We start from the raw sequence: 23,113 nt of genomic DNA on the forward strand, positions 1-23,113 counted from the left end.
TTGTAATGGCACTACATGACCATCAACCCTGATCCATACATCCACCACTGTTGAAACACTAATTCTTATAAATGTCAGAAAACTTGAATATCACAGTCAGGAACTGTTAACACTTACCAAGTGCATGCAGTGGGTAGTAATTGTTACTCAGTATGCTTTCAGTGTTGAGTATTATTTTTTCCATCTCTTTAAGAAATACTATTACTCATCCTGAATACTACTGGTACTGTCTGGTTCTCAGCATTTAAAAAAATATGATGCTGTTTCAGGAAGCCACATATATATTCACTTAAGTTAACAATCAAATTCACATAAAGCTATTTTAGCCATTTATTTGAATTACGATAATTTACATCTGCCCTTCATGACTCGTGGTGCGACTTGCCATGTCCAGCTCTCTGTGGGAAGGAAAGGAGGAGGTGTTGGTGCTGGCCAGGCCCTCTCTCCCTGATGCTTTGACAGCTTCCCTTTACCCCTTTAGAACACCTACTCTTATAACCCATATAAGGAATGTTGGGTAATTTGTACTCATCCTTCCAGTTCCGTGTAGCTATCAATAACTCGGATCCCTTGTCCCCTCACAGGAACTCCCCCCAAGAGGATGGCCACAGCAAAAGCATCGTCACCTTTGCCTGCTCCAACACTCCCCCTCAACACACTCAGTCCCTTTCCTGCCAACTCTCACACTCTGTTACTTATTTCTTCTATTGATCCATTTCACTGATAGTCTCTCCCTGCTACCCTCTCCCTCTATCATCCCCCCATACACTCCCTTCACAAAGTCATCCTCATTCATTCTTATCACATGTCTAAACCATCAGAGTATCACATTTCACCCATTCAACAACTCCATAAGCCACTTCCCTTGCTGTTACATCCATACCAAAACTCTTATACACATCTTCAATACTTCCTCCATCCTGTCTTGCCACACTACATGCATTCCTCATATGGCTCATTTACACCATGCCTATTTGTGACTTCTGTGCTACACTCCACATCCATGTTTCTAAGCCAGAGTTGGAAGGATAATGCTATTTCTTATACCCCTCTTTTTTCCCTTAAACTTATGATAATCTCCAATGAATTACCTTTCTGCCCTTCACAGCTCTCTTCCTTACCTATCCCATACTTATAGAACCATCCCCAAGTACTTAAATTTGCTCTCTGTCCTGTCTGAATGGCTTTGTAAAATCAATGGACTGCTCTCTTGCCCTTCCAAATGCCATTACCTTACACTTCCCTATAGTACTTACTAAAAATTTTCTTCATACACACCCTACAAATTCATCAAACCACCTTCTCTAGGCAAAGATCTTGTCAGGACATGCGTTCAGTTTCCTAAATCATCCTTGTTCATCACTTTCATTTTTATTGGTTATTATTCATCATTCTCTCATTCAAAATCCTTCCACACACCTTTACTGGCACTGACTAAGCTTATACCACTATGGCTATTACATTCCCTTTCCTCTTTGTCATCACCATCCTCATCTTCAGTCAATACTATATAAAAAAAAATAGTCCACTACAGGACAACAACATTTTTCTATTTCCTTCTCCATGATATGTACTTTGAACTTGCTAATTCTCCTCTCTGGGACAATTTGATAATTTCTCTTTTCTTCCATCTTCATTCATCCCATTTATATTCACACATGCAACTGCAAGGAGCACTTCTCCCCTTCTGCCCTTTATAGGGAAAAACAGAGATCCCTTTGCTCAGCCATTTTCTGTCTACCTCTCAGGGGGCCACTGACTTCAAGCCCGTCCAACCCCATAAGGGAGACAATGGACTTTAATTGAAGAAAAGGGGTGACTGGTAACTGACAGGGCTTGCACTGTGCTCAGTCCCAGAAAGCTACGGGGCATTGGATTCGTGATAAACTACATGCACCACTGCCAAGTGTACAATAATTAAATGTTTTAAACTAAAAACCAGGACAATCATAATAGTATACCGACAGTCCTCCAATTTATACCCTTATCAGGAAAAACTGAGCCAATATAATATTTGAACTACATCAGTGATTTTTTCTTCTTACGAGTTCTTAAACAAAGGGCATGAATAAAACAGCAAATGTACCATAATACTGTGCCCAGGATAACCTCTCCCACTTTCTCACTCAAATGTGGCACCTTAGCACACATCATTTGCCGTCACATCAGGTAAAAAAAAATCTCATTGTATAAATGGATCTAGATAATTTAACTGTACAAATAAACAAAAGTCACATTTCGTATTTACATAGTTACAACCTGTAGCTGGACCTCAAATACTTAATGTTTAATAATTCACTGTCTTTTACAGAGAACACCCAGCATAATGTACAAGACTACAATACAATCACAGATAGAAATTGATGGAAAAAATAGCAACTTCATTACCTCATCTGACAGCCACCCCTAAAAAGGAGGCGGCCTCCTGTTCTATCCTCTGGTGCACGACATTTACTTCTTCTTGTGTCAGCACGCGCTCCATGTGGCGGTACACGATGCGGTAGCAGTGCGAGGTGAGGCCCTTCTTGGGGTGGGTGAAGTTGTCTACCAAGTTCACCTGAGGCATACACACAAACACTGAGTGAGAAGCATTGTTCATTCCTCCTTTCCCCAGTGACAAGACTACTTGCTTAAATAATACAAACCAATGTGACAAAGGCTATATGAGGCGCCCAGAGCCAAAGGACCATCCGCACCAGTTTCAAGATAATTAGACTTAATGTTTCCCAGGTTTGTTTTTATCACTTTGTCACTTTTTTTTACCCCTCAGTACCATTAGGCTAGATGGTCTATTTTCCCTTAGCTACCCATTCAGTAAAGGAGGGTTATGCCTGTATGACAGTACCCATAACTCAAAATCATAAAAACAGAGTAGATGCCCCTTTGGTTCTGGATGCCTCATATTTCCTTATTGTATTTTTCCATGATATGAGCACAGCCAATACCTGCTCCACCAAGCTGTCTCCCACAGACCGCACAAGGTCATAGAAGTCTGCAGGGTCGTAGTCTTTGTCCTTGGGGAGCCAGAAGCTTATGTCGTTAATACACTGCTTGTATTTGCTCACGGACTGAAAATTAACAGAAAGTAGCTAAGACAACTGAAGTTTGCTAAAGCAACTATTGTTATAAAAATGTCTAATTGCCACCACTGGGTATTAAAACAGGTTCATGGGGGTGTCAAAAACACATTTTTACAAATTGAATCATCAAGATTGTGCACCGATTGGTAACTATGTCTAGATAACACCTACATATTTAAAAAAAAGCTGTTAGTTCAAAAAATCTCTCTCTTCATTTTTAAGGCTAAAAGTAGGTGGTAATAAGCTAATACCAAAGAGGTACATCAAATTGACTTTGAGTTGACTTTGGGATTATCAAGGTAAAAAACTATAAAAAATAGTCCATCTCAACCATATTTATGTTCAATATGAGAAACATGATAAGGCTTTAAAGTTTGAGAAAGAACTAACTCACTTTGTACACAACATTGGTGGCTGGGTCCTCAAACTTAAACTGTGAGAGGAACCCCGAGTCTGTGGTCCAGAAGAGCCTGATGTCGGGGATGCCGTAGAGCTTCATGGCCCAGCGCTCCAGGCCCAGACCAAACGCCCACCCAATCTTGTCCTCCACACCAGCTGCCACAAGAGATTAGTGTATTTTTAACCCCTTATTGACATCACTAATAAAAGTTTTGGATTAATAAAAACTGACATTACCCTGCTTACTATATATTATTCTATTAAGATAAAGGAGACAGATCATGGGGAAAAATGAAAAATGCTGTTCCCCAAAAGAAAACACAAGATCCCTGCCCCCCCAAAAGAACAATTGGATCTATTTTCAGTTTTTTAATAGTGCACCCCTTGAAAGATTAATATATATGCATCACTTCCTCCCTTTTTTTGTTTCTGATGTCTTCTCATATCACAAAGAAGACATATCAGATCTCACATCACTGAGAATGAGACATGCAAGACCTCACATCACTGAAAATAAGACATATAAGATCTCACCTCACTAAAAACAAGAAACAAGATCTTCCCTTATCACAGAAAATTAGACATATAAGTTTACACTCACCATTGACGAGTATCTCCTGCTCCATGATGCCACAGCCCAGCATCTCCACCCACGCCCCATTCAGCTGCACCTCCAGCTCCCACGATGGGTGAGTGAAGGGGAAGTAGGCGTCCACCCAGCGCGCCTCCACATCTGCCAATGAATCCTCTTAATATTATTTCTTAACAGTACAGAAGACAAACTAATGGTTGGTAGAAAGAAATATTAAAAAGTCTGCAAAAATGCTATGTAGTCATATAGAGAATAAAAGAAGATGCTGCCAAGGATAATCAAATATAGTTCCACTGGTTTCCTAATACTCCCCTTGTGACAGTGTTCAAGTCATAGGAAGGAGGTATTATGTACAATAGAAGGATTACTGCTTATTGAGGAAAAGGATGAAAGAGTGACAGTACTGGTTAAGTCTTGCAATAGTGAAATGGACTACTCTTAAATCAAGATCCTTTGCCAAAATAATTTGTCTTCCAAGTACACACAGCCATCTTTTTATTATTCATGGTATTACATGAATTTTCAAATATAAAGGCATTACGTATTAATGGGTAGCAATTATCTCTTGCATATTTTTCTCAAGTATTTGTTTGGATTTAACTGATAATGATAACATGCTAGAAGAGGAACAGGTAAGATTCCCTAGCCACACTCACACATCCCCTTCTGACCCTACTCAACACACCCAACTATAGGCCCACTCAACACACCCCACTTTGACCCCACTCAAGCCATACTCAACACATTCCACTCTGGCCACACTCAACACACCCCACTAGCCACACTCAACACCTCTTACCTTTGCCAAACAGTGTGGTGGCCAAGCCCAGCAAGCAGCTCTTCAGGTCTGCTTCCATCCGTCGGACAGCCTCTGGACAGTGAACGCCTTGATGTTCCTTGGTCTGTTCTCCACTTTGGAACAGCTGAAATTCATCCATGTCTTGGTGGGTTCCATACAGCTGTAAAATTATATTAAAATTTAATCGTGAAAGGCTCACCATTCATGTCTAAAAGAGTTCCACACAGCTGTAAAATAATGTCAAAATGTCAACAGTAAATAATTATTTTAACACATCTCAAGGTTTATCCAATAATATACTACAATTATTTCAATTTTCTAAGATCATTATATACTGTTTCATGATGGCAGACAAATGACACCCATTTCATTATGCCACAGCTTTTTTTTTAATGAGAAAATTTCTCATACCAGAGTCATGAATTGTAATTTAGGCTAAAATATTATATACCTCTTTTGTAGTGCAGAGCCTCACACCCTCCACCTGGTGAAAGACTGGGTAGTGTGAGGCATCAATCTCATCCCGACGGTACACGTCTCCAATGACCAGGAAGTTGTCAAACCCCATGCTGATCAGCTCACTCTGAGGAACAGAAAAGGATATATTAGAACTAAGTGACCATGTGAGGTACACAAATATGGGGGGACCATCAAGCCTTGTGCTGCCTGCCTAACTTGAAGAACACATATTTGCCATAAAGTTGAATTTTGGAAATTTATTACCAAATATGACAGCTAGGAAATGTAGACCTGGTAATGTTGATGGGTCAGGACTGAGTGATCTCCCATCATGGATTCAAAAGCTTTGGAAACAGATGAGGAATGAAGTTTTGTGCCCACCTGGTACATGTCCCTAATTCCAATCATTTCTAAATAATTGACTGATTGATTGAGGTACATGCTTATGGCACTGCAACAACAACTTTTACATAAGATTTTTATTCTTTTGGCTTTCAGAATATATATGCAATGTTGAGAATGACCAATTCATACATGTTTATTACATCACTGAAGAACAAAGTCTGAATCTAACCTGATGTGCACTGGTGTGTGCTCGAAGGAGAAGACCCTCATTGACATAAAAGTTGTCCGACTTTTTTCTGCTGACATGATCTTTTGGAATAAGTAAGGAATCAAAGTTCTGCTGCGTTGTGACCACTGGGTACAGCTGACTGTGGATGGAGAAGAGAGGGTTGCCTCGTGGCGAGAGGTACCGTCCATACATGTGCTGGGTCAGGCGCTGGGTCACATGACTCAGGGGATGGTAAGGTTGCAGGTGGAGGTTACGACCCACGTGAGACAGCAGGTGAGGGGTCACATTAGTCATGTGATCAGCTGTGTACTCCCTGCCCAGCACCACAACCTGAGAGGTACATAGCCAGTTATGATTTTTTTCGTAGTGAGACAAGCCAAGATCTATAAAAAAAAAAAAAAAATAAAAAATCCTGTTGCTCATGCAGCAGCTCATACCAATATAACATGATCAAAGTTAGTTCCAGAGGTGACTTGATATTTCCTTTTTAAAAGAATTGAAGAAATAGAAAGTAGTAAATGCAGTATATAATCACCTAAAGTGAAACTAAATTTTAGACATTAGAAACAAGTAAAGGAAGACAACAAAAAAAGTAATTACCTTGTCCCCATCTGTGAATCTTGAGGCCTTAGTACTCAACTGCCTGACAACATTAGTGAGCCTCAACCCAGGCAAAGCCCTGAACTGCAGCAGCACCACCATTCTCTTGCTTTTGTCTCACCCACAAGTACAGCTCTGAGGCTCAGTCTGCGGAGGAAATAGCGGTGAATAAATTGGTTATGGACTTTAATTCTGGGAGGCATCTCAAGAACTTTACTGAATTTCTGTGGGCATTGTAAAGCAGAGCACTGACTATAACCTTCACAAATGGTAACTATGCTGTGTAAACTGTGCTATGTTAATTGTCAAGAAGTTCCATTAACTGAAAGATAACTATGGAATAATAATAGTTTCTTGATATGTAAGTTCTTAATTAGTTTTGTTTTATCTTTAATGTGCCTATATTCCTCTAATTTTGTTTCACCTTTAATCAATGTTTTCTTCTGATTTCCAAGACATTTCAATTTGTTTGTATATAATATAAGTTGACCAAAGAAATTAAGGTATAGGGTCCTTTCATGTGTGGGGTGCAGTGGGCTAGTGGGTTAGAACATCAAGCCATCAAAGTCAAGAGCCAGGACGAGGTGGTTCAAACCCCTTGTGCCAGTGACGTCAGGAAGGGCATCTACTCCATATGGGAACATGGGTAAAAGCTGTCAAGACAATGAAGATAGGTTCCTTTCATGTCAATACTTCTTAGTAGACACCTACATATTCACCGCTGAATAATGAAAAAGAACTGCAACCCACACGGATGGTAACCTTTCACTGCTGAAATGGTAATCTATCACTGCTAAATAGTAACCTATGGACACTAAAATAGTAATCAATCACCCAGTTCACTGTAGCGCTTTCGCAGTTGTTTTCGGGTGATAACTTTAAAAGCTACTGCTCAGGTCTGCTAAACTTATAATGTAGAATGCCTTCTCCCAAGATTAGTGTAGCAGACCTGTCCGACATGTTAAGTCTCCCAAATTCACTCAGCAAGTGGGGTACCTCTTAGGCCGACTGATTAAAGAGTGGCTTTCCCATCTAGCCAGTTGCTGGTTCAATCAAATCCACAGCTGGCTAGATGGAAAAGCCACTCCTTAACCAGTCGGCCAGAGCTTCCCCACCCACTGAGCGAGTTTGGGAGGCTTTCCACATCAGATGGGTCCACTACATTAGTAAGAGACACTAGAATAATACAAATCAACAGGAAACAGTAAACTTCAGAGGGTGAATTAAGTCCAATGAGGCTGAGTCATGTAGAGTATGTATAGCATATATTCATGTGTTTTTCACAGGCACACCCTTGAGTATTTCGTAAATTTTTAGAGGTTAAATAACCGGATATTTGTATATTTATCCAAGGCTACGGCATTACAAGGCGTGAGTATGGGCAAACACTAGAATAATACCGAAGGGGTACTGTTTTAGGACTGACCGCGAAACAAGGAGTGTCAGAGGCCATGGGTCAGGTCACGTCCTACCTCTGGTCATCCGTGGCGGGGCGAGTGGCCGCGGCGGGGCACACCAAGACCCAGGCACTGGCACTGCCGCTGGGCCGCCAGGCACACACGGGGGGCGGAGGCTGCCACGGTGCTGCTGCTCAGCTGGTCTTACGTAGCCGCTGTGGCCACAGTTCTCGTGGCCGGTGGACCACTGACACAAGACGCGTACTTGTGAGGAAATATAAAGTTCGTTGTTGGTGCCGTGCCCTTACGTGTGGCCGCCAGGCTGCCGCTACTCGGCTCACCGCGCGGCGGCACAGCTGATAGGGAGGGGGGGGGGGAGGCACATGAGCACTCTACGGGAATGCCCTGCGATATTCACTAAGTACAGTGGGCTTCAAGCACAGCTTCGTATTTTCAATTATTTTTCAGAATTATTTGACCTAAATACCGGTAGTATACTACGCGGTAAAAAACTATTACGAAGTTTTAAGCTTAGAGATAAGATTTGGGGCACACCTTAGCGGCCTACGTACTGCTGCGCGTGGCCTCAGTGCTTACCTGATCGCGTCTCATTGGCCCTTGAGCCTGTGATTTACCCTCACAGAGGTATATAACTGTGTTAACCCTAGAACAGTCGACGTATGAAATTGCAACGATTATGATCGACGTGTGCCAATTGGAATCACAGTAGGAAAAAAATAAAATATGAAAACATGCTGTTTTCATTCCAAACGGTAACGTACAATAAAGCAGAATGGGCTAAGACTTGAAAATAAACTTTGACATCATTTTCAACGCTATGGGTGGGTAGTAAGTCAGCTTGAATTCTTAAAACCAAGGAACAAGTAGAAAAAAAACAGGTATATGTAACAAGCAAGTGGTACCAAGAAGACTGAGCTGAAAGCCTAAAACTTAAATAAACTCTGACCTCATTTCCTAACCCCTATGGCTGGGAGTGAGGTCATCCTAGTGCTAAGCCTCATCGTCGCCGGAGCCACGTCTACCAGCACTCCAGCAGGTACTACCTGACGGAGAAGAGGCGGCAGGACCTCGTGCGGGAGCTGGGCCTCAACGGGTCACAGATCAAGATTTGGTTCCAAAACAAAAGGGCGAAGATAAAAAAGGTTTATAATTTTTTGCTTATCTGAGTGTTGCTATGCTTGATGTTTAGGTGTCGTGTGTGTGTGTGTGTGTGTGTGTGTGTGAGTGAGTGAAAGATAGACGCAAACAGACAGATGAACAGAGAACAAGCGAGATCAGGTGATATTTGAAATTCCCTGCCTCTCGCCTCTCATTATCAGGAACTCAAATAAAGTAAATGTGAGCAACACGCAGACTAGCACAACATAATTAAAAGCAGTGTCAAACAGACCAACACTGAATTAAGACATATGAGGGTACACACACACACACACAATCACACACACACACACACACACACACACACACACATGTTCACAGGGCACACGAAGCATAGGCTAACCCATAAAAATGAAAACACCACATCAATTAATTCTATGTAGCCTATCTAGAGAGCATGTGACCAGTACTAATAAACTATCTGCCCCTGACACATTTCTGCATAAATTTTACGTGACTAACCAACACACACACACACACACACACACACATTTAGACACATACAAGGATCACTGTCTTGCCCAAACACCTCAACACACTCAGCAAAACAAGGTCGCAAGATTTGAGCGTTTCTCTGGAAGTCGAAAGAAACACATGAAAATAACCCGTCTCGAACACCTGCCAGCACCTCCCCAAGCGCCCGCGTGTGTGTTGTGTGTGTGTGATGAATATAATAGTTTTGGTTTGCCGCGTCCTATTTTTCCTCTCCACCAAGTTTGTTTATGTACATTATAATTTCAAATGAGCTCCAAGGGATGAGCTGAGAGGCTGATGGAAGGGATGAAGGAGGAGGAAGAGGAGGGGGAGATAGTGGAGGAGATATAGTAATGGTGATACTCTCCCGCTACCTCCCGTCCCTCCACCGTTTATCTTTTCTCTCCAAGCATCCAGTATCTCTTCTCTCCACGGGGGATCTCCATGGTCTCTCTCTCTCTCTCTCTCTCTCTCTCTGTTTTTGTTCTCTACTGTTTTGCACGCTCCTCTAATCTAATGAGGTTTTAATTTCATCTTGTGTCACTTCTTTATCTTCTCATGACTCTTCCGCCCTTTAGATTGTTCTGTTAATAAACCTCTCTTCATTTTGCGTCCTCTCAAGTGCGTCTCTTGTAAGTCTCCTCGCCCACTTCCCTGAGACACGTGCTCCACCCCTTGTATGTCCCCACTATGTACATTTTCTTGGTCTTCGATCCCTCCCCAGTGGCTTGAAACACGTCCTTCTGCACACTAGTACTCTGATGATCATTCTTAACTCGCGTTTCCATTATAGTTCTTCCTTAAGGTGGGAAAGGGGCTTTATACTCTCTCCCTTTCCCCTTTCCCCACTCTCGCCATTTCGCATACAAACTTACCCCAATGATCCTCCCTTTTTACTCTCTCTCTCTCTGTCTCAGTAGTGTTGCATCTCTTCCTCTATAGAATCTCTAGACCAGATTCACTTTATAATTTAACTAATTTTTTTTCTAATTCCTTCAGCAATTGGAACAATCTAAATGCAGTGCTTATTTGCAGGGATAAATTCCTGATAAAACTTAACAGAATCAAGGGCTCTGTAGAATGTAATTAAAGGATCAAAGTAGTTAAGAAGTGATATAACATATAATGTTAGGCAATATTAAAACATAATCTGTTTAAAGATGTAATATATTTTTTGCAAGAAACAAAACCTTTTTAGTTTTACTCAATATGATTGCAATCTAAGTGAAAGGGGCAGTTGTGACAACCACATACAGAAATCTCAACATCAAGGTTCCAGTAAAGCCGTCAGGTTAAGTCAAAGTGACTATGATGTCCTCGCTGATGGGAGCAGACACTGTCACAACCAGCACAGAGGTGGCAGCATCAAAGCTCCATTGGGAGGGGTCAAGAGGGGTGCCATTCACCTCAATGCCTGTAGGGTCGCTTGGGTAGCCATAAAACTCAAGTGTGCCCATGGTGAGGCCAGAGGCAGCATCTGGGTTCCCTGTTACCGTCAGAGTCAACACATTCTGGAGATGGAAAAAAGTTCCTTTAAAATGTTGAGAAAATATTAATGCCCCCCAAAAAAGGTGTAAAAGTGTTAAACTAAAAACTACATTTGCAAAGAGTGGATTTTAAGACATGTTAAGCCACTAACTTAAATCCTTACATTAATATACATATAGCTATCCATTTTCTTCAGATAGAGACCACCAGTAAAATGGATCAATAGAGTGGATGATCACTCACTAAAGATGGCAGGTAAAAGATTCAGGGTGGAGAGAGGGAGTGCCAGAACAGGAAAATTTTTACTTTTAAGTGGGCATTCACTTGGGGCCAGGGCACTGGAGATATAAACAGATACAGATATATGATATGAAGGGTAGCTAAATTAGACAGACGGTATGTTCACTAGTTAAAATGCATTATTCCAGTTGGTACACATATAAGGGTAGAATATAGTCTAAAAAACTGAGCTGCTGTATAGAACAAAATAGTCAAAAAGTTTCATAAGCGATTAAACATATTTTTTTTTTTTTTTTTTAAAGAATCCAAAGAGGTGGCGAAAGATAGGTCAGTTCGGAAGGAGAGTGTCCTGATACCCTCCTCTTGAAAAGAGTTCAAAGTCGTGCAGGAGGAAATACAGATGAAGGAAGATTGTTCCAGAGTTTACAAGAGTGAAGATGCTGGTTAACTCTTCATAAGGGGTTTGGACAGTATAGGGATGAGCATGAGTAAAAAGTGTGCAGCGTGGAGGCATGCAGTTAGCAAGTTCAGAAGAGCAGTCAGCGTGGAAATATCGATAGAAGATAGAAAGAGAGGCAACATTAAGTAGAAGACTATCAGTATGAGGAGGAGAGCTGATGAGACGAAGAGCCTTTGCTCCACTCTGTCCAGAAGAGCTGTGTGAGAGGCCCCCCCACATGAGATGCATACTCCTACGAGGCGGCGGACAAGGCCCTGATATGTGGACAACAACTGCAGGGGGAAAAGAACTGGGCGGTACAGAGGTACAGAACGAGGAAGGAAGGAAATTGAAGAGAGAGAGAGAAGAAGAGAAGTTTCCAGTTGAGATTTTGAGTTAAGGATAGACCGAGGATGTTTAGTGTTGAGGAAGGTGATAGCTGGGTGTTGTCAAAGAATAGGGATAGTTTGTTTGGAAGATGTGTCAGTGGATAGGTGAAGAAACTGTGTTTTTGAGGCGTTGAAGGGACACAGGTTCTTCTTTCCCCAATCGAAATAATAGTAAGGTCTGTTGTTGGCTGCCTCCTGCCCTGAGCCCTTGAGCCTTTAGTCCTGAAAAGGCGTTGAAATCATCAATGAACAACAGAAAAAGAGTGGGAGATAGGACAGAACCTGTGGGACACCACTGTTAATAGATTTAGGGAGAAGAGTGACCGTCTACCGGGCAGAAATAGAACGGTCAGAAAGGAAACTGGAGATAAAGGTACAGAGAGAAGGATAGAAACCGTAGGAGGGTAGTTTAGAAAGCAAAGATTTGTGCCAGACCCTATCAAAAGCTTTTGATATGTCCAGCGCAATAGCAAAAGTTTCACCGAAATGGCTAAGAGTGGCCATTTTTATACCACAGCTCAATTTTTCAGAAATGGTTTGACCTGATATGAAAATCATTGGCATCGTGTATACAAAATAGTGAACACAGGCCACCACATAAAGCACAAAACTACATACACTGGAAAAGGTAATGTCAGCAAGGTATGTTTCTGACATGACGTGCTCCAGCTCTCCATCATCCCAGAAAAGTTCTCCAGTGGCAGAACCAGAAGCATCCAGTGCGATGGTGAGGCCAAAAGGATTCTGACGACTGGAAGAGAAAGGAATAAAAAGGGTTGATAATAGAGGAAAGGAAGGAAGTATAGTTGTGACTATACTTTCCTGTGGGGCAGGCTTGCCAATTTGTACAATCCAATTAGTATTAATATCAAGGAAAAATAATACCCAGGAAACATTAGCAAAGCTATGGCAATGTAAAGTCATCAAAATAAAGCTTGATAAACATTATTAATTTTGAAAGAAATGCATGCCACAGCTCAATAAATTCAAGAGTAGTTATTTTCTTTTCTTGATATGAGTACTACTTAAAGCAGTGTAGTATATGGATTAGCAAACATATCCTACTCCAGAAGTGCCTGTTCATAATTAAAGATATTACACACATGGCCAAAAATACACACAAATATTATTAAATATATAACCTACTATGTACTAAGCCTCCCTACAAAAATAATTACGAGATTACCTTTGGGTGGTGCTTATGGCTGGCTCTTGGAAAGGCAAGATGGCACCACCTCGCACATACACAGGAATCTTCTCAAGGGGGGCCTCCACATTCTGGCTGGAGGGGCCTGTTGCTGCAAGTGTCCCAGTCTCGAGGTCATACCACAGGTCCTGGATGGATAGAAGCAGTTGAAAAGGTCAGTTAGATTAATCTGTTCATGCTAAGAGCAATTCAAAACAAACATATGGTAGGTAGGAAAGGTTGTAGAAATCAATAAGGTTAAGCCATTCATGTTGAGAGCTATTTAAAACCAAGTACTGAACTATGCAATTTTTTTATCTATAACTCAGTCATCACACTGGTCATGAATGTAGTAGTGGAAAAGTCGCCAAAGTCACTGACTCCAATCTGTTCATGCTGAAAGCTCTAAAAGCCAAAAAGTATAGTTATAAAACATTATTGAGCTTCAGGATGCTACCATCTTTTCTATGACAAGAAGGGAGGCAAAAATCTAAATAAGCAATGCTAGCAATAAGCTCTTTTAGTAAAGGGAAATAGAAAATGTTAAAAGTAAATGATCAAATTTAGTTCCAAAGGCATCTTGACACTTCCCTCCTGTAAAAGATAGTCAAAGGAGGGCAAAAATAGAGCAACAGTAAATGAAAATCTAGTTAAAAAGGAACTACACTAACATCATCCATTTTTTTAATAATAATAATAATAATAATAATAATAATAGTTTTAATTAAGAGGTGTATGGCATTAACCTCAGGGAAGTAAACATTCCTGGAGGTCGCCCCCTCAGTGTGGACGGGGGCCACCATCATGTCCCAGCCCCACAGGAACTGGTCATCAACTTCAAGGGCAATCAGATCTGTTGGATGGTTGCTGAACAACGGCCGCACCACAGAGTTGCCAGACATATGGGCCTAAAAATAAATACCAAATTAAATACAGCATGGCAAGGAGGAAATGGTGAGGAATACACTGAGGAAAATACTACTAAATACACTTAGAAATACCATAAACACAAAAGAAAGAAATTAAAAGAATACAAAATAAATGTGTACCAAATTACATGAAGGCAGCAAAGTCTCAGTACTCAGTTTTATTTCAATCATCCTCAAGTCTGTGGTGGTTAAGAGTCCTTCACTCAGGATACATAGCCAACACAGGGCTACATGAGAGTATAAGGAGATTACAAAAGGGCTGTCAGTCTACCCATGGCAGCTCTTGAAAATAAGTTAATTTGCATTCTGCCCATGGTCCACCCCATCCTTAAATCTACCTACCTTCCATTTGAAACCTACATTCGTTTCTACAATAACTACATACCTCTTACTTTGTACTATTCATTCATTATCTTATGTGTAAACCAGTTTTTACCTGACACATAGGCTGCCATAGTTTACTTTCCATCCTCTAATGAGGCAACATATGTTAAGGTACATATCAAGATTACATATAAAAGTTCATCCCATCCAAACTGTAATGAATTACTCACCTCATGGAAGAGAGTGTACAGGTAAGGCAGGTACTTGTAGCGCAGGGTGAGGACATGGCGAGATATCTCAGCCACCTCGGGCCATGCTCCAGGGTCCTGATCAACCTGGTCTATGGCATTGTGGTTACGGCTGAAAAAGAAATATGTATGAAAACTTCTCTTAAACAAGAACCTCAAACTTATACACTTATCTATATCTTAGAATCTTGAGACAGTAGAAATACATATGATAAAATAATTAAATGTTCATAACGACCACAGCATTGTTATTTTGACCCTGTTTGTGTTACTTTGGATAACTTATTTCTTTGGAAAAATTAAACAATGCAAAATAGAGATATTCTCAACCATGGAATGGCAAACAGGAGGATTATTATACTTTTTAGGTGAATCAAAGCCAAAAAAAAAAAGAATATATCACAGAGGAGATAAGAGGAGCCCTCTAAAATGAAAGTTGTCACAGAATATCTGAAAGACAGGAGGGATTAGAATGACAGGACAAAAAATGTATCCAAGTAGTAGGCATCAAAATGAAAAGATATGGATAGATGCCACAATGGCTTATTGGGTTGAATGTTTGCCTGCTGTTTCACAAGTCAGCAGATCAAGCCCCACCCAGGACAACTAATGGTGGGGCCAGCCATTCAGCCAGTAATGCTAGCACACACTAGAGTCCTCCACAATGACTGAATTGCCACAGGGGTTCTTACAGCATGTTCTGTCCTTCTGGCTTGAGGCATATCTCCAACAAACTAAAAAAATGGTATGGATATAAAGACTGGTATACAAATTTGAAGAATTTATAAAATAATTCAGAGCTAAGGGTACAAGGTAAGGGTAAGGTAAGTGTGTGAGCATACAAACAGGAGGCAGAAAATATTAAGGTCAATAAGGGGGCAGGGGCCCAGGGGGGAACACTGAAAAGCCAGACAATCCTATGAACATGCATTGGATTCGATTAGATAGGGTGCATTGTACCTACCTGAAGGGGTAGAAAGCCCCCAGCTGCATCCATCTGGCACACATTTCCACGGTTGTGTCCCCAAAGAACCCACATATATCTGCTCCAACCATGGGGAGGCCAAACAAATTGAACTCAAGCATTCCTGATGCCAAAGAGAGGATGAAGATTAGCAAAATACTGAATAGAAAAAGTTGTGTGGGTAAGCAAGGTAAACATCATCTCATGCAAATGCACACAGGGAAATGGAAGGTGAGGTAAGGATGAAGCAGTAAAGGATATGTCAAATGAACCTCAGCATCCCTGACATCAAAGTAAGGATGGAGTAAAACACAACTACAAATAGAAAGCGTTTTAAAGGTAAATATCACCTCATGCAACAATACCGAGGACTGAAAGGTGGGATTAAGGACAGACTAGCACAGGGAATGCAGAGTAACATCACCTATACACAAGGAGTACTGGGGAGTAAAGGATGAGATTGAGAGAGCAACATAAGGTGTGTAGTAGAGAAACAACACCCTCTCGCATAAGTTAGGAAGCAAAGGCACCGACTAAGAAATGAGTAGGGCAAGGACTAAATTTTGGGTTGGGTAAGATCAGCATCACCCTCTTGCAAGAGTTAAGGAGAAGAAAACACACAAAGAAATAAGTAGGGTTGGGCAGATGTATATCACTCTCTTGCAAGTATAATGGCATGGAGAAAAATGATAATAATGGACAAAATGGAAGAATAGCAAAATTCAGGGAAACTAATAAAGTGCTTACCAATTATAGACATCTTGAGGTGGCTCCATGCTGATGTGTTGTCGCCCAGCCAGTGGACAGCATACTTGCCTGAGCCTGGGTACGTTGAGCGAGAGAGCACCACAGGACGGGTGCCGGGGAACAGTTCTTGCAGGCCCCTAATATGGCAAAGGTTACATCAAACACAATATCCAGTGCATGTATTGATAAAATATGCATATTATGTGCCTCTACACCACTTTCATAACTTAGTTCAATTGACAGAAGTAGTTTTTTCCTGATGAGGACTAACTAAATGGTGAATGTGAATTGGGCAACATAAAGAGTATCTACAAATCATGTGGATGGAATTTTCATCTGCATATCCTCCTGCCAACGACTTGAACTTTTTCAAGAGGAGGGTATCAGGACACCTCTCCTTCCGAAGTTGACCTCTCTTTTGCCCACTCCACTAAGCGCTTTTTGTGGGAGGAGCAAATAGCAGGCTTTATTTTTCATTATTGTTTCCTTTTTTTTTGCCCTTGAGCTGCTTCCTATGTTGTAAAAAAAAAAAAAAAAGATATTTCATCATTAAACTTTATATTTGAATTTCAAATGGCATGCAGTTAAGGAAACTCACGAACCACAATATTGTTGGTGCTCTAACCTGAAGGTGATGACGGTCTCACTCCAGCCATAGAGGGAGTGGACATCATAGTGATAGAATGTGTTGTTACCATCAGTATGAATCCCCTCCATGCAGATTGAGTGGTCACTGTAGAGAAAGTTATGAGATGGAAAAAGGAAAATCAATTAGACTCTCACTTGGCATGACCATGAATTTTATACAAACATAAATTCAGTTTTATTGAGGCTCTGTGGCAACTTAGAATCAACAAATGTAAAGGTAAAGGTAAATTTGGGAGCATACGCCACAGAATATGCTCATGGCCTTGGTGTTCATCTCCATCCCACTGCCGGGCAAGTGCAACATCCAGGTTACCACACTTTACCTTCCTAGGTTTCCTTGGGTATCACTTTATTGCCCAGCCCCAAAGGAAAGATGAACAGCTGGGTGGGCTGCTTGCTAACTGCCCAGGCCAAGATTCAAACCTAGGCATGCTAAACACTACACCACAAAGGAGCTAACAATGAACAATCAACTGACAGATAGAAACTGAAATGCTGATGGGCTTCATGTACAGTATGTTTGCAAATTTTACACACCAATCGAATCAGTGTTCATATCAGAAATAAACTTCCATGAAAAAATAAACTGAAGCATGAAAACTAAATGCATCTGTGTACTGTCAAAATAATGATAAACAAACGTTCTTTCTTATATCATTTCCCTTTCATATCTCATCTAAATTCTCCCGAGTAGTTTTTCTCTAATATTGGGATTGGGATGCTGCCTACAAAATGGTGAACAGACCAGACCTTACATGTCCTCTGTCTAAAAGAAAGATTCCATTTCCAACCTGATTCTCTTGCTCTCGTTGTCACCCACTCGGATGAGCTTAGTGGGGTACGGTGGACTATCCCGGTCAGTGTAGGGGCATTTGAGGCTCCAGTCAGGCTCTCCTTCAGGCCAGTTCCACGGTTTATCCAAGTTGGTACCAAAGTTGGCAGGTTCATTCATGTCAATCCAAATGGCATCATAACTAGCAGTCTGGAACATTGCACAGTGTTTGAGGAAGGTAAAACAAGACTTTCATTCTCAGTCCTACATATGCCTGATAATTGAGTTTTTGCACATAGCATTCCAAACTTAAGTATTATATTCTTACTTCATGTAGTATGCGAAGCTCCTCCTTCCACCAGTCCTGTGTAGAAGGCTTGAAAAAGTCAGGAAACACGGTCTTGGTGTCTGGCCAAACGTAGCCAACCACATAGTCTTGACAGGTGGGGTCTTGGTCATCAGGGATATACAAAGAGGAGCTCCATTTAACAAAGGCATCAGCATCTTTACCTCGCTGGCCCGGGGGGTAGTTGTCCCAGTCAATCACCACTGCAGGGTCCTTCAAACAAGGCAGTATGTTACAGCAGCTTTTTCTGAAGTCTGATACACAAGGATACATAGAGATATAAGGAGAATATAAGATGCTTGCATATGGTAGATCCTCAGAACCAGATATTCACCATCTGCCCTCACAATTCATTAATCTGTCTAATCTTTATTTCTAACTTTTAATCTTATTCACATTAAAGATGCAATAGTTTTGACATGTTTCAATTATCTGGTACTTTTTTATAATCCAAGAAGAAATCAGTCTTGAAAATTAAGATGAGGTATGAGAATTAACTAGTGTCAAAATAAAACTTGGTAATTCAGCTATTTTGAGAAAGTTCATTTTAATACCTATCCTCAACTTTCCCGAGTGTTATTTTCCTGACATGAGTAGGAATATAAATTGGCAAACCTAACCTAGAATAAATCATTAATTATGCCCTATCATCAGTTGGGTGGTTCTTATCAAAGATAGCCACATAAAAATTACCAGGATAAGAGTGAGCTTAATATCTTCATTGTGCAGCTCCTGGGCAAGCTCAGGAAGGTCACCCCAAGCATCTGGATCAATGGTGAAGTCACGGAACCTCAGCATATAATCAATGTCAAGGGTCTGAACATCCTGTGACAGAAAGAAAAGCCATCAATAGAGCTCTTCAGTCAACAGATTACATATGGAAAAGGAGATGTGTTCAAAGATAAAGAAAGAAATGAAAAAAGTAGAATGGAAAGTTGTCTGATGGAATGATGAGGAAATTGAAAGAAAAAAATGAAGAAATTAAAAGGAAGAGAGGGAGGGGAAGGGAGGAGAAAGGAAATGAAGGTTGGGGAGGAGAAAGATGTGCTAAAAAGAACTGGAAAGAAGGAAGGAAAGGAAGTAACTCTGAAATGGAAACTGTGACTAAATTATGAAAACAAGGTTAGATATGACTAAATCATATTAAAAACATCTGTAATGAAGATCTGCCTGGGGGATGGCTAGCACCATGGCAAAAAATTATTAAAAAAATTGGTAATGGAAAAACTCTGAAGCAGCCTTCTTTGTATTATACTTTTTCCTCCCTCAGACTTAATTCTTTGGACCTAATTTGATATAGTTCTTTTTTGACATCTTTTTCTTTACAGGATGTATTATTTTGATTAGTCCTTGTTTCACTTTCTTATCATCAAAAAATAAACACATGACCTAACTTTTTCAGGAGGAATGTATTAACTATGAACACATCTTTGGGCCTAATTTTTGGAGTCATCATTTTTTATAGGAGTAGCATATTGCAGGCATATCTATTCTATTTTTTTATGTGCTCTTTAGTTCTTAACCATAAAAGAATGAATACCTGTGGAATGCCTGCGGCCTGCATCCTCATCCTGACTTCCCGCACCTCATCCGAGTTCTGGTAGCCATAGCGGGAGAGGTGGAAACCCAGAGACCAGTAAGGAGGGAAAGCAGGCAGTCCAACCATCTACAAACACCACAGCTTCATCAGTCACAATACCCAGAATAAAATATATATCCAGTTCATTCCCTTACTAGCTGGAATTCCAGAACTAATTGGAAACATGCATATGAAGTGGTGCACATACATACCTCATATCTTTCTCTGTCATCTCCCCCTCATTCAGTTCCATCCCTGAGTGCCTACCTGAGTATACTGCTTGTTGACATCTTCCAGGGTGGGTCCGAGGAAGAAGTGCAGGTCAATGATGCCGCCAATGGTACGCAAGGTCACAGCGGGTCGGTTACCAGTAAGGTAGAAGGTGGAGTACTCTGTTGGAAGTGTGAAGCCATGTCAGTAGGAAGTGCACTTTCTTTACAGGTAAGGTAAGGATGCTAGAGTAAATAGATGCTAAAATGATCAGTTTCTAAAGTGATTTGGTCAAGTATAACAAGAGTACAAAAATAATGTTCTAGTTTCCTCGTTGTTTTTTGTTATATTTTTTTCTCATCGTGGACAGGTCAATCAAACCATATTATGAGAAACTTTCTGTGTTTTCCCTTTCTGAATTCCCGTGCCCATAGTAACAGCAGCACTCCTTCCAGTGTTCTTCATAAGAATTATTCTCTCACCTTGGGCATTGGAGTTGAAGAAGAGAACAGAATGAGTAGTACCAGAGACAGGATCAACGACAACATAGTAAGGATGGACACCATACTCTGCCATGTCCCCCTGGAAAAAAAAATTGAAAATATGAGATACCATTATTCAGTACGTTTTGTTTCTTACCTCTTACAGTGTGGCTGCATCAAAGAATCTCCAGCTTGTCAGTTTTATATCTAAGTTATTTACATTTATCTTTGCATTTTACCTTCCTTAATTCTCACCTCTCCAACAGGCTGATCCTTGGCAAAGATTGGGTAAGTCATCCGAGGAGAGAAGGTGTGTTTGAACGTAGGGTGAGTGTTTTCACCAAAGCCATACAAGTAGCTGGAGGCAAGTTCTGTAGTGATCTGAATGAACTGGTCCTCAAAGGTTACTGGCCCCACTGTCTGGAACCTGGAATAAAAGAAAAAGAAATGTCAAATGAAGTATGAGGGGAGATGCTCAGAAAGAGATGATCATATATAAGGAAAAGGGGTGGTAGAGGCTGGACTGAAATTAACAGTCTCAGGGTATACTTGGGGAAGAGAAAGCTAATGCAAGAAAGACAGATAGAAAACATTATAAAGGTTACTCATCAAAATCATCTGCCTGCTTGGTGGTGAAATCAAATAGGAAGGAGAGAAAATAATCTCAAGAGAAAGGTCTTAAAACTACTCTTCATGATGATGTAAGTAGTAAGAAACTGGAGGAGTGACAGGAGTAGTTATAAATCCTTACAGAGGCTGTCCATCTGGGTCATCTGCTCTCTTGATACTGAAGGCGAAGGGGGTGTCTGGGTCGCTGACCTCCACTGTGTACTGCTGAGTGGCATCAGGAGCAGCAGGGAGGTTCAGAGGCACTAGCACCTCATACCTCGCATTGGCTGAATCATATATCTGAAGTAAGGTGTGTCATGTTGAAAGACACATCACATAGTTCTATAATCCCTGAATAATAATTACGAAAATTGATCATGATGTGGGAAAGATGGACAAGTGTAATAGAGTAGTGCTGTGGCTATAGCTTTTAGAAGTGTTGAGTCAAATTACTCAGCATCTAAAGGGAATCATAATACTCATCACAAATAACTAGGATAACACACCTTAACCTGCACATGGTACTCTTCATGGTAAATGACTTCAAAGGTCAACTGCTGAACATCTCCATCAAACATAGTCACCATTGAGTCGGCTTTCTGTAACTGGACCTGTTGGATGGGAAAACATTGGCTTTAGGGACATATATAAAAAAAGGAAAAAAAAGAAACACATTCACACACACACACACACACACACACACACACACACACACACACACACACACACACACAGTACAATTTATTCACCTTAAAGCCCCTGGAGGTGTCTGTGGGGGCATCGAGAGTCATGTATCCTGCCACGCCATTGACCTGCATGTGACAGTCGCTTCCCGTCCAGATACATGATGAATATCGAGCGCACTCACTTTCTGAGTTCACATCTTGACCCTCTGTAAGACAGTTTTCATTTGTCACAATTATTTTTATAAAGCTAGCAACTCATGAATAGGGTGCATTGACTGGCTTGTGAGCAGCATTCTAATCATTCTAAATATCAAGAGTCCAGAAAATTCTCATGAGGTATAAAAATGAACTATCTTGTTAAAATTAATATCCCTAAACATACACCCAGACTACGTACTATATATACTTCTTGATATTGGTATTAAATGGAATGATGCTTACCAACTGGTGACTATACCCTGTATCTTCTAATGCACAAGCCAGAGCTATGACCAAGGAGAGGTGGACATCTGAAAGTTGAATCTCTCCTACTGTGAAAGCCTCTTAAGGAAGCTTTGAGAAGATAATAGAGTAAACACAAATACAAAATGCTAAATACATAGATAGATAAATTTCAATAGATGGCTCAATTAAGACAAACAAACAAACAGACAGACAGATAAGCAATTAACCAGCACAGTCATGACAAAAACTAGGTGTTGGTCAGTTTTGTACTAAAGCACTTACACACACACACAAAAAAAAAGTGGGAAAATGGAAATAAACATTTTCCTTCCCTCTTCAAAATACAGGCTCCAAAGCCTACCTGGATATGGGCACTCCAGACTCTCCTCATCCGCAGCCTGGGTGCCACACAGGCCCACCAACAGGAGTGGCAGGATAAACAACACCTTCATTGTGCCACAGCCTGCCTTCATCTAAGCTTGCTTGAGTACAAACTACAAGTTTATATGTTATGAGTATTTTTTTAAATGTTTGTTTTGAGCCATGATGATGAGGCATGATGCCACTGAGCCGTGTAACCCAAACATGTGCCATCACGTGAGATGATGATAAGTTCTCTCCCATGGGAAAATTTTGCACTTGAGTCACATACATGAATGCCATGTTGTGGAAAGTGAATAATTGTATTTCAAGAGTTAAAATTTAATTTATGACCATCTCAGTGACTCACAATTCTGCTTCAGTTTTAAGGGAAATATTCATGGACCCAAATATTTTAATTATAAGAAAGCCCTGATATGATTCTGTTAAACTGTCTTCATCCTTCTTGC

General features: G+C 40.7%; 2 protein-coding genes across 4 annotated transcripts; both read right to left on the reverse strand.

The window, feature by feature from the left end:
* Positions 1 to 316: 316 nt before the first annotated feature.
* Positions 317 to 8,267, reverse strand: LOC127010369 (phenylalanine--tRNA ligase, mitochondrial-like). Of its 3 annotated transcripts, XM_050884336.1 has the most exons (10): positions 7,976 to 8,267; positions 6,504 to 6,650; positions 5,904 to 6,233; positions 5,322 to 5,453; positions 4,871 to 5,030; positions 4,081 to 4,212; positions 3,475 to 3,635; positions 2,946 to 3,068; positions 2,389 to 2,557; positions 317 to 398 (listed from the first exon to the last, which is right to left on the reverse strand). In XM_050884336.1, exons 2-9 carry the CDS (start codon positions 6,603 to 6,605, stop codon positions 2,390 to 2,392), a joined length of 1,308 nt encoding a protein of 435 aa, XP_050740293.1. In that variant the 5' UTR covers positions 6,606 to 6,650; positions 7,976 to 8,267; the 3' UTR covers positions 317 to 398; position 2,389. The 3 variants fall into 3 exon arrangements, with proteins under 3 accessions (XP_050740293.1, XP_050740292.1, XP_050740294.1); XM_050884335.1 differs by having other exon boundaries at positions 317 to 2,557; XM_050884337.1 differs by having other exon boundaries at positions 317 to 2,557; positions 7,930 to 8,267.
* Positions 8,268 to 10,704: 2,437 nt separating this feature from the next.
* LOC127010371 (sucrase-isomaltase, intestinal-like) lies at positions 10,705 to 22,809 on the reverse strand. Its single transcript, XM_050884339.1, has 19 exons — positions 22,645 to 22,809; positions 21,903 to 22,045; positions 21,660 to 21,764; positions 21,296 to 21,453; positions 20,800 to 20,971; positions 20,545 to 20,644; positions 20,120 to 20,244; positions 19,814 to 19,939; positions 18,967 to 19,098; positions 18,256 to 18,486; positions 17,947 to 18,137; positions 17,133 to 17,240; positions 16,508 to 16,644; positions 15,761 to 15,884; positions 14,779 to 14,908; positions 14,042 to 14,203; positions 13,296 to 13,444; positions 12,728 to 12,860; positions 10,705 to 11,064 (listed from the first exon to the last, which is right to left on the reverse strand). The coding sequence occupies exons 1-19, from the start codon at positions 22,754 to 22,756 to the stop codon at positions 10,846 to 10,848; spliced, it is 2,757 nt and encodes a 918-aa protein (XP_050740296.1). The 5' UTR covers positions 22,757 to 22,809; the 3' UTR covers positions 10,705 to 10,845.
* Between the last annotated feature and the right edge of the window lie 304 nt (positions 22,810 to 23,113).

Source organism: Eriocheir sinensis, chromosome 43 (assembly GCF_024679095.1).
Source record: "Eriocheir sinensis breed Jianghai 21 chromosome 43, ASM2467909v1, whole genome shotgun sequence".
Classification (NCBI taxonomy): Eukaryota; Metazoa; Arthropoda; class Malacostraca; order Decapoda; family Varunidae; genus Eriocheir; species Eriocheir sinensis.

Excerpts from the sequence above, each read along its gene's own strand:
- LOC127010369 (XM_050884336.1), bottom strand. The coding sequence starts at position 6,605 with ATGGTGGTGCTGCTGCAGTTCAGGGCTTTGCCTGGGTTGAGGCTCACT. Across the intron at positions 6,234-6,503 it reads GATTCACAGATGGGGACAAG|GTTGTGGTGCTGGGCAGGGA; the intron begins GTAATTACTTTT and ends TGTACCTCTCAG. Across the intron at positions 5,031-5,321 it reads GGCTCTGCACTACAAAAGAG|CTGTATGGAACCCACCAAGA; the intron begins GTATATAATATT and ends ATAATTTTACAG.
- LOC127010371 (XM_050884339.1), bottom strand. The coding sequence starts at position 22,756 with ATGAAGGCAGGCTGTGGCACAATGAAGGTGTTGTTTATCCTGCCACTC. Across the intron at positions 20,972-21,295 it reads GACCCAGATGGACAGCCTCT|GTTCCAGACAGTGGGGCCAG; the intron begins GTAAGGATTTAT and ends CTTTTATTCCAG. Across the intron at positions 11,065-12,727 it reads CTGACATTACCTTTTCCAGT|AATGTGTTGACTCTGACGGT; the intron begins GTATGTAGTTTT and ends TTCCATCTCCAG.